Below are 11,287 nucleotides of genomic sequence, written 5' to 3' on the forward strand. Positions count from 1 at the left end.
GAACAACATAATGCTCTTAAAGTTGACAATCGCACATGCATTGAATTTCAATTGTTTACTTTGCCATGCATACGTCCAAGAAAATAAATGTGCAACATAAAACACATTAAGTTGCAAACCTTGGGATCAACTGTTGACACTTCAAGTAATTTGTTTGTGTTTCACATTTTTGATGATTTCCAACTATATAATCTTTCTCCAAAGAGAAGTACAAAAAGAGGAGGTAAATTATGTCACAAGTAACTCCGTGATGATAGAATGACAAGTATTAATACAAAGGAGTAACCTCGTAAATACAGATATGGCTGAAGGAGAAAGCCCCATGCTATTACTGATACAGAAATAATACTTTATCCACTATACAAATTGGAGGTGGATGTTGTTAGAGGTACTTAATTCTCGGTTAAAAATCAAGCTGCCACACAGAATTACAGACAAACCAATTCTAAAACCTAGAACGAGAGTTCTGCCAAAAAGTTAGCCAAAGCTTAAGCGAGAATCAGAAGGACGCGGCAAGCTAGTTTGACGCCTTGGGATCCCAATCTCACATGCATTAACCCGTGCTGCGAATCGGAGTGAACATAGGGATTCACCCACAGATGGAGGATCCGGTGAAACATTAACAAACATTAATGTCTTCGAGTTACCACCTAGACAGGGCTGAGTAAAATATGCAATGATCAGCGGGTGTGGGAGAACATATAATAAATCAGCATAGACAAGGGTGTGTGGAAAAAAAAAAAAAAGGCGTAAATATAGTGGGCACATTTCACAACTGTTAAAATGACATTGGAAACATATAGACCAATCCTAGACGTACTACCTTTACTCTGGAGTAAATAATTTTCTCTACTAGCTTAGTTAATGAATCGAGAACCATGTATTTTAACTAGAAGCTGAATCATTTTTACCTGGAGAAGGTATGTAAGCTTTGAGTTCCTAAAAGGCACATGCTCCTCTTTCTTTGCTAGAGCAAATATAACATCACTTAGAGACGATAGACTCTTGTTGATGGCCTGAATGAAACTCGCAGATAACAGGGCAAAAGGTTAGAAGACATCTTGGAAAGTGGGCAAGTTCTTGAAAAGAGATTGAGAGTTTCATGCAAATACTTGAGTTTCTTTTAGCCGATCTCCAGTAGACCCACTCTTGGATAGACGTTCACTTCCGGCGAGATCAATCAAATTGAGTACACCTTGTACTTGTTGCTCGGTACTCTAACATAGGATAATGTTAGTCAACTGAAAATATTTATAAAAGAGGCAATCAACATGGCATGCTAAATGTTATATGAATGTCCAAACCTCATTCACACCAGATATTCTCAGAGTGAAGACAAAATGGCTCCTCGAAGACTGTTGGTTCATCTGAGTCTTCCCAACAGATCTACACAAACAAGATAGAATAATAACTCAATAGAACACAGGTCACACAAATTTTAACTCCATTTCAGTCCAAATATCGGAAATACATTATGACAAGTGATGGCATATCAAACATATTAAAGGTACCAATGACAAAAAGAAGTGTTCAGCAGTAAATCAAAGATATAAAAAAGAATTAAAAAGCCTATTTAATGCAAAGTCTGATGTTACGCACCCTATGTTTTTGTTGAGCTTTAAGTTCACATGCATGCTCTAAGTTGTGCAAATGATATGTTTAATATGTTCGGAAGGTGTTCAATGCTTAAATTTTATCTTTGATAGGGATGTAAAGGAATAATTGCAGTTTGACTTTATCTTCCAATCTTTTCACAATTAAAGTTCACTGCGCCCCCTCCTTTAATGGGAAGATGTCCAAAGTGACGCATTGCCTAACTTCAAATATACACAACCCTTAGGGCTCGTTTGGTACGATGGATAAGAATAAATAGTCCCGGCATTATATTTGAGATGAGTTTATCCAATGTTTGGTTGGGATAAAATCGCAGTATATATCCCAGGATTGTAGTGTTATCTTATCCCTTTGGGAGGGTGAATAACTAATCCCAGGATAAGTTATCCTGGGATAACTTGTTTCCAACCAAACAAACCCTTAGTATAGAAATTAATTCACCTATGGTTTCAGAAGGAAAATTGTAGCTCTTGGGATCTAGTTTCTAATGCTTCAAAGTTTCATCAATGTGATGTCTCTGCGCAAAGTTATGTCAATTTTACCCCCTGAGTGTAGTATTGAAGAAGGTTTACACCCCAAATCACAATTCAACCACCAAGTTAATTTAAATAAGGAGTACTATGACTATTTAATGATCTTTAACAAAAAATTTAACCCCTGAATTTTGTCATTTTATCTAGAACTCAAACTCCACCCAATTTCTTCTAATTTCAAGAAGCAACGATTTCAGTGCCTTGAGGTCACCCCACGTGAGTGGACTATGCCTTTAGGATCGAGGTGATTGGAGACCCAGCTTTTAGAATAATTTCAAAAGGAAGTCAACTAATGCTTGTTTCAGGTCTTGTGCATAAATAAATCAAGGTTGTTCTCTGGACTCGCACTTATGGGGAAGAACAGGTTCGAGTGTTACCATGCTGTAAATTTTATGACTACAATTCCAATGATGCTTATGATGATGTTTAACCGTCTTATAATTACAACTTGTGATATTTACATGAAAGAAAAATGATATATGAATGATATGATGTTCACATATGACTATATCATGCTCATGTTTAAGCCTGAGGGTTGTATTGGTGATATGAATGATAAAAATATATCTTGGGCTGTATCGTTTCCTTTCATTACTCTTATTTAAATCTGAGCAACACCCCAAAGAGCTTATGATGTGCTTTGATAAAAATATATCTTGGGCTGTATTGCCTAGAGGCTTGTTTTGGCCCCTTTGCTTATATAAGACTCTTGTTATGGTCTACATGTTGATTTAGACTGTAATATTAAAGTTGACTTCCTTATGAAATGAATCGGGCTCTTAGTGGCGCCAATATGATGTATCATTATGGGCAGTTAGTCAATGATAGATGTACAGGTTAAGGATTTGTTCGGCAAGAGAAACTGTCGGATGCCAGTCAGTGTTATCAAAAGCGAAAAGCGCAAAAAAGCTCTAAGGTCAACTGGGGCTTTAAGCGCAAAGCGCAAATAAAGCGTGGGCTTTAATGAAAAAAGACGCAATGGTGCAAAATACAAATCTATATATGTTTAGTCCAAGACTAATAATAATAAGCATGAATAACAAATATATGGACAAAGGAATTGTAAAAATATTACGATAAAGTGAAATATGAATTATCTAGTGTCACCCCTTCAAGGGAGGCTCATTGGCAAGGAAAAGTATGTCTTAGAGCCTTGATGATGACACTGAAGCGCACATAAAGCGAGGCGAAGCGCTCAACATGGTTTGAGCCTCGCTTCAGAGCTTAAACGCGCTTTAAGTGCGCCTTTGACAACACTGATTTGAAGAAAAAATGACATATGAAATGACATAAGAAATTGCTAAAAAGATTGAAGAAAAAATAACCAGGTGTTTATACCTGCTTTCTGCTGCCAGCCCAAAAAGTTTAGAAACCTGACTATAGCAATGAACATCCACAATTGTCAGGTCGGATACATGGGTATTGCCATTGGCGTCATGTTTGATGGCATATTGCTTTCCTACATTTTCTGGCCGGGATGCATCAAAACTGGACGAATTTGATGGCGATAAAAGATCCCGAATAGTTTCATTGTAAATTTCAAGCATTGAGACCTGAAATATGGTGAAAACACTTTCAGAGAAAAGAACAAATCAAATTCAGCAAATCGATCAAGACAAACCTTCATTGCTAACCTGCATCTTATAGTTCCACCCTTGTTTTTGAAGAGCTTGCCTGGTCTCGAATACCTGCTCTAAAGAGCGTGGTATAAGCCCTTTCTGATTATCAGAGTCTGGCTTGCCCACCATTGTGTGAGTCTTACCAGAACCAGTCTGACCGTAAGCAAATATACAAACCTGAAAAGGAAAAGAAGGGTAATAAACTAACAATTTTTGTGAGGCTGCAGATAAACATTTACTTTCGCATTCAGCAATGATTTGAAAGTTTAAAGACATTAAGCAATGTTTATTTTTCAAATGTAACCCCAACCAGAAACCTCCAAGGAAAACATAACTAAGAATGCTACGGAGTATTGATTCTTTTTCTTAAGATGTCATTTGGTGCACAAAATTTAAAGATATCTCACCTTATAACCGTCAAGAGCGCTCTGTACAAGTTGGGATATCTCAACAAAAACATCTTGTTGTGAAGCCTCGGGCATGAAAACTTTGTCAAATGTGAATGATTGTTTTTGCCCTTAAACACAAAGTTCGAAGTTTAATATCAAAATAAAAACTAAAATACAAAAGGAAAACACAAATTCTTTCTGGTTGAATGCCTATAAACAAGTGCACACCATTTTGTATCAAATCGATGCCTCTTCCCTGTGCTTCCGTTGATGTTGGAAAAGAGATAACCTTTGTTTCTGCACTGACAGTGTCATCACACAATAATGGCCTCACCCTGCAGAAAACTCTAATATTTCCTTTCAACTCCTGTATTGGCAGAAGATTCAGAGTGAACATCTAATTCGAATCCAAAAGTCAATTTAAGGTAGCTTCACATTAGTGATCGTAAAGTACCAGTATAGTATTATGCAGCCTTTTACGTAGCTTCTCTCCTTCCACAATTTTTGTTTCGGCATCAGCAAGATGGTTCTGCAAATCAAAAATAACACTCTTCTGCTCTTCATATTCTTCTTTTGTCTTCACAGCTGACATGTCGGACATCTAACAAAGTGATTAAACATTTGAAATATTTGAAAGGATTATCTTCTAAAAGCTCATGAGGTTAGATATAACACTGGTGAATTCAAACAAAGAAGGGTCATAGATATGATGTGTCACCTCTAGTCTCTTCTCTGCAAAGGCAAGTTTTTGCTGCAAACTTTTTATTTGTTCACACTGAGACAAACATGTCTCCTGAGAAATTATTCAAAAAGAGATTATTATCTGATAGATACATACCCATACACACACACACACACACATATATATATATTTGGCTTTGCTTAGTTGAGATAAATCAACACAAACAAACCTCCAGCTGATTGGTCTTTATCGCCATGCCTTCTAACTCGGCCACAGATTTTCCAGTGCATTCCTTAAATTTTATTACTTCAGCTGTTAGAATCTGGACTTGTAACGATTGCTGATCACGATCATCCCTAATTTTTTGCAGATCTCCTCGCAAGAATCCAACTTCACTTGCTAAAGCCTCTTTTTGTTTGACAGCCTCATCCTGAACAGCCTTGTGAAATCGAAAGGTAAAATAATAACATAAATCAGTTGATGACAAACAACACCTGATCTTCAGATTACCCAGCTAAGTAGTCCAGATAAACAAGCAGAACAAACTCCGAGTAACATATATATCATGAAAAGCCCAAAATTAAATGAATAAATTAATCACCCAAATAGAATACATGTAACACCATTGTCGAGCCGAAGATCAGACAAGAAAACACCTATAATATTCATAAACCATCATTCAGAAATCTGAAAAGAATTGTAATACAATCAAATTCTGGACAGTTTGCAGAAATCAACAAAACAAACATGGAAATGTGTTAAATATTCCTGAAGTGAAGTAATATTTCTTGTTGCTGCAGAGTACAGGTGTTCAGCAAATGCAGCACAATAGATAAGGCGCTCAAAAATGCAGAAATAGAGAAGTACAACAACAACAACAACATACCCCAGTGAAATCCCACAAAGTGGGGTCTGGGGAGGGTAGAGTGTGCGCAGACCTTACCCCTACCTTGGGAGGTAGAGAGGTTGTTTCCGATAGACCCTCAGCATAAGGACAAGCAATTCCAAGCAGCATGAAAAGAAAATGAAATAATGGAAACGAATAAACCATGGAAACATACTATAAAGACATGATAGAGCAATAACAACCACAAAGCAATACGCTAGTAAAAAATTAGGTAAGATCCACTGAAGTAAAAAATTGGGGTCAAATCCACCGAAGTGCAGAAATAGAGAAGTAAATATATATAATCATGAAAGTATCACTAGTGATGCTAGCTACTTGTACAACATAAACAGAAGAAACAAATACTTCAAGACTTACTCTAGAAGAAGTGAGCTGTTCCTGTAAAGAAGTATAATGACCCCTTAGTCCACTGAGATTTTCAACCACTGCAGCTTTCTCCGCCTCCACGCGCTTCAGTGTTTCATTGACTGTACCAAGGTCTTTCTGAAGCCTACTGTTATAATCCTGTAAATTTTTGTTGTACTCCTGTAACCCCTTGTATGTATTACTTAGTGACTGGATCTGCAAATATTAGGATTTTTAAGCTAAGTTCTTCCCGACAGATTCACATAAAATGAAGCCAAAACAATATGCGCAAGATTCTTTCTTACCTTCTGATTTGCACTTGTATTGTCTTGTTGAGCTCTTTTCAGCTCTTCTGAAAGGGAAGCTTGCAGTTTCTCTGCTGTATCTCTAGCATGTTTCTCTCTATTATAAGAATCTACAGCTTCCTGATGAACAAATTAAGCAATTTAAAGAAAATTATATCTATAAAGTAAGCTCTAAGAAACAGCCAAACTTAAAGGACATAATCATTGCCCTGCAAAGCTTACCAACTTGGCTGACTCCTCCTTGGCAAACTTTGCCTGAAGTGCCTCAATGTTTTTTCTCAACTCCTTAATGATTGAATTCAACTCTTCTTCTTTGACTTTCATTAGCATCTCTAAAATAAGACACAAAAGCTAATATAAGTGTAAAATTCATTCCATAGCACAAACTCATACTATTGCAAACACAACCATACCCATCTCATTGCATTTTTTCTCAGCCGACTCTAACAAGCCTTTGAGTGATTCCTGCTCTGTAACATAGTTTCCTTCAAGCTGCTGGAACCACTTAATACATAACTTGAGTCTTCTTATATATTCTGACATAAGATCACACTTTTCCTAATAGAAACAGTGGAAATATTTACATCAATAGACATGAAGCAGATACATATTGAAGTAATCTGAAAAACAGTTACCTTTCCATGCATTGCATTGGCTACTTCTATAACTCAGGGGTCATTTGGTAGGAGGTATTAAAGAAAATAATGATGGTATTAGCTTTAGTATTATTTAATCCCTTGTTTGATAGTGTTTTCAACCTATGTATAACTAGTACCTGACCCTATTCACTACTATTCTTAATTTCTTATACATAGTAAATCATCATGGCACTAACAAACCAGTACTGTTCCTTTTCTAATACATCCTGTTTAGTACTATTTAGAAATTATGTAAAGCATGATATTTAATACAACAAACCAAGCAATCGATAAAAAAATTGTAGTAATCTGAAAAACAGTTACCTTTCCATGCATTGCATTGGCTACTTCTATAACTCAGGCGTCATTTGGTAGGAGGTATTAAAGAAAATAATGATGGTATTAGCTTTAGTATTATTTAATCCCTTGTTTGGTAGTGTTTCCAACCTATGTATAACTAATACCTGACCCTATTCACTACTATTCTTAATTTCTTATACATAGTAAATCATCATGGCACTAACAAATCAGTACTGTTCCTTTTCTAATACAACCTGTTTAGTACTATTTAGAAATTATGCAAAGCATGATATTTAATACAACAAACCAAGCAATCGATAAAAAAATTGAAGTAATCTGAAAAACAGTTACTTTTCCATGCATTGCATTGGCTACTTCTATAACTCAGGCGTCATTTGGTAGGAGGTATTAAAGAAAATAATGATGGTATTAGCTTTAGTATTATTTAATCCCTTGTTTGGTAGTGTTTTCAACCTTGTATAACTAATACCTGACCCTATTCACTACTATTATTAATTTCTTATACATAGTAAATCATCATGGCACTAACAAACCAGGACTGTTCCTTTTCTAATACATCCTGTTTAGTACTATTTAGAAATTATGTAAAGCATGATATTTAATACAACAAACCAAGCAATCGATAAAAAATAACCCCCGCATAACTAATACCAGCATTACTAATACACCCTATTCAGTACTATTCTTATACACCCTAGCAAACAACCCCTTACTGTTAGCACCTTAATTTACAAAATAACCAAAACTACAACCACATTCACACGAATATTACCATTAATCTGAAAAACAGTTCATTCACTACACTAACCTTTATGTTATACTTGTTCTTGGTTTTCAATTTCTCAGTGAGTAAAGCTTCAATGTCTTCTTTGCTAAATTCAACGATCCCGCTGTCTGAACCTGCACTACTTGGCGGACCACTATTTGGTGGAGGCAGATCAGCAACCCCATTCACCACTGCAAATGCTTGCCGGGTTCTTGCACCAGTAGCTGTGGACGGCATTTTTGGATTGCCTATTCTCCGTCTCTTCTCCACTGAAACCTCACCTGCTGTGTAATTACTCTGCAAACCAAACAGTAACACCCAAAAATAAGGAACATCAAAATAAGAAATACTCAGAATTTACAGTATTCTTCCTCGACTACATAACGGAACCCACAAAAAGAACACGAAAAAACACACACAAACATATGAGGAACTTCTGCCCTTGAACATCAAAATAAAAAAAATACTCGGAATTCACAGTACTTCCTCGACCACATAACTGAACCAACAAAAAGAAAACGAAAAAAAAAAAAACACAGAAACAAGTTTGGAACTTCTGCCCTTAACATCAAAATAAGAAATACTCAGAATTTACAGTACTCTTCCTCGACCAAGTAAAGGAACCCACAAAAAGAACACTTAGAAAACATAGAAACAAATTAGTAGTTTCTGCCTTTAAAAGTCAAAATAAGTGCCCATTGGGTGATGGATAGTTTTACTTTTTCCGAAATGTATTCCGGAAAACTGTTTGGTCATAGAATTGTTACAATTTTTCAGAATTCAACTTCAAGTAGCTGTTTTCACAAGTTTTACTCCTAACCACTCACAAAGATTGAAAAACAGCTCCAATTTGTATTCATGTCCAAAAACAACTCCAATTTGCAAATACTACCATTTTCAACTTTGAAAACAAAGAGCCCGTTTGGATTGGCTTATAAGATGTTTTCAGCTTTTTTGAGTGTTTGGCTGGCCAGCTTAAAGTCATTTTGTGCTTAAAATAAGCTCAAAAAAATAATTGGGCCCATTTGACTTATAAGCCAAAAAAACAGCTTATAAGCCAAAAAAACATAAGTTGGAAAAAATAAGTTAGACTACCCCAACTTATTTTTTTTAGCTTATAAGCTGTTTGTAGCTTATAGGCATAAGCCCATCCAAACAAGCTCAAATACTACTTTTTTCCAAATTTCACAATTCGCATGTCCAAACGCCAACTAAGAAATGCCCAGAATCTAGGGCACTCCTTCACAATTTATTTATTTATTTTAAAAACACATACTAAAAAAGCAAAAGAACATACATACAAACACAATTCTTAATACAAACAATGATCATGGAAAGGTACGATCAAAAAGTCATCCTAAAAATGTACCAAAAAGTGAAATTCGTCGACAAAAGCTACACAATCAGAGGAAATGAATATAACCCATGTAAAAATACTCATAATCCCAAAAAAAAAAAAAAAAACCACTGACAACACAAATAGCAAAAATATAATGCTTAAGATAAACAATGAACATGGAAAAGTACGGTAAAAAAAAAGTCATCCTAAAATGTAACCAATAAAAACTACACACAAGCAGAGGAAATGAGCATAACCCAAGTACAGACCTGTATAGAGCAAAATGGGTTTTGAGAAAGAAAAAAAGAAGAAATGCTTACGTTTAAAGGAGTTGAAAAATTAGGAAGAGGCGGCTTGTTCTGGTTCTTCGGAGCCATTTTGAAAAATTACTCCTAGCAAAATTAATGGTAATGTAACAAAACAGATTGATGGAATTTAGGAAAAATTTTGGGGGGTTTATGGATCTTTTACAGTAAACTTCAAAATTGGTGCGAAAAACTACTCTCACTCTCTCAGACAGTGAAAAAAAACCGTAATTATGTAATTGAAGAAAGGAAAGAGAGGCGCAAATGATTCAATTTTCTCTGTGTGATTGTTTCTCTCGGCCCTAAACGACGGCGTAGTTGAAGGAGGAACAAGGAGTAGAATTTGAAATTTTTTTGAAACAGAGGGGGAAATGGGCGCTATACGGAGGAGCGCTTTTGAGATTCGTTGAATTTAACATGCTTCCAATTCTACCCCTAGCTCTCTCAACGTAATGCTATTTTTCATTTGGGAAAAATGTAAATATATCTATCAACTTTGCAATTTAGAGCACATATATCTCTCGTTAAAAAAGTTATGTATATATAATGATGTCGTTACAGGGATGGTACAAATATACCGTTTTCGTTGACGAAATTTTACAAAAAACTTATTTAGCTTATTTTGTTAATTAAAAAGATGTCACGTGGCTTTAAAGTATAAGTTTACCCAGTTTTTTTAGTAGATTTATTTTTTTAAGTAACGTAATAATTTTTTTCTTTGGTGGTTCATTTTAGAAAATGAATATACTTATTCTTTTTAAAGCCATATAGATTTTTTTAAAACGAACCAGACAACCCACTAGAAAAAAATTGATATTCTTTCATTCGTTATCGTGCGTACTTGTCTGTTTGGATTTTAATTTCATTGTGTCATTCTCTCACACTTGTTCATCCATGGCTGGAGATCAAGAGCTTGTATCCGCACCCACACCCGCTGCCAGAGGCATAGCACGAGGTCAAGGTAGAGGGTCGTGTTGCAGCACCTACTAGATCCTCTGCTTTGTTTTTGTTTTTTATTTTGTTTGAAAGTTTGTTATATGGATGATACTCTTTTAATATGTAATTCAGTCTGTTTGTTTTGTTTGTTGAGTTACAACATTCGTCAAGATTTTCTAAGCTATGTTGGATGAAATTTGTAGGAGATCTCTTTTTCATTTTGCTAATATAACACGAGGGGCAAAATTAGATTTTACTTTCCCGTAGAATGTCAATGACTTTAACCTGTTGGCATGGAGCTTAGAACCATAATGTGGTAAAGAAATACACATAAAATTTAGGATCTCTTTGACGTTTTACAACTGAAGTGCAATAGTAAGGCGCCTTTTTCTTATTGTTTCTGCTAAAGTGCTGGCACTTAAGGAGACTGAACAACTGAATTTGAAAAATCTGTTAGAGAAAGAAAACCGACGAAAAGATAAAAGGATCAAAGGGAAAAGTTAAAATTTTCAACAATGAATTTTTAGTGGTGTTGGTAGAGAAATAATAGAAAATTAAACAATAGTATAAATAAAAAGAGGATATCTT

The 11,287-nt window shown here is 35.4% G+C and overlaps 1 protein-coding gene across 1 annotated transcript; it reads right to left on the reverse strand.

Annotated features, from left to right (window-relative positions):
- Positions 1–226: 226 nt before the first annotated feature.
- Positions 227–10,181, reverse strand: LOC132636369 (kinesin-like protein KIN-14N). The gene is made up of 17 exons (XM_060353209.1): positions 9,779–10,181; positions 8,162–8,416; positions 6,808–6,952; positions 6,617–6,726; positions 6,395–6,514; positions 6,102–6,305; positions 5,067–5,276; positions 4,874–4,948; positions 4,610–4,756; positions 4,384–4,522; positions 4,174–4,283; positions 3,782–3,943; positions 3,486–3,700; positions 1,305–1,386; positions 1,113–1,217; positions 912–1,016; positions 227–660 (listed from the first exon to the last, which is right to left on the reverse strand). The coding sequence occupies exons 1-17, from the start codon at positions 9,833–9,835 to the stop codon at positions 478–480; spliced, it is 2,424 nt and encodes an 807-aa protein (XP_060209192.1). The 5' UTR covers positions 9,836–10,181; the 3' UTR covers positions 227–477.
- Positions 10,182–11,287: the final 1,106 nt, after the last annotated feature.

The sequence above is a fragment of the Lycium barbarum genome, chromosome 4, assembly GCF_019175385.1.
Source record: "Lycium barbarum isolate Lr01 chromosome 4, ASM1917538v2, whole genome shotgun sequence".
NCBI lineage: Eukaryota > Viridiplantae > Streptophyta > Magnoliopsida > Solanales > Solanaceae > Lycium > Lycium barbarum.

Coding starts and splice junctions, on each gene's coding strand:
- LOC132636369 (XM_060353209.1), bottom strand. CDS start 9,835: ATGGCTCCGAAGAACCAGAACAAGCCGCCTCTTCCTAATTTTTCAACT. Junction 8,417..9,778: donor ATTTTTCAACTCCTTTAAAC/GTAAGCATTTCT, acceptor TTTGGTTTGCAG/AGTAATTACACAGCAGGTGA. Junction 6,306..6,394: donor ATACAAGTGCAAATCAGAAG/GTAAGAAAGAAT, acceptor TAATATTTGCAG/ATCCAGTCACTAAGTAATAC.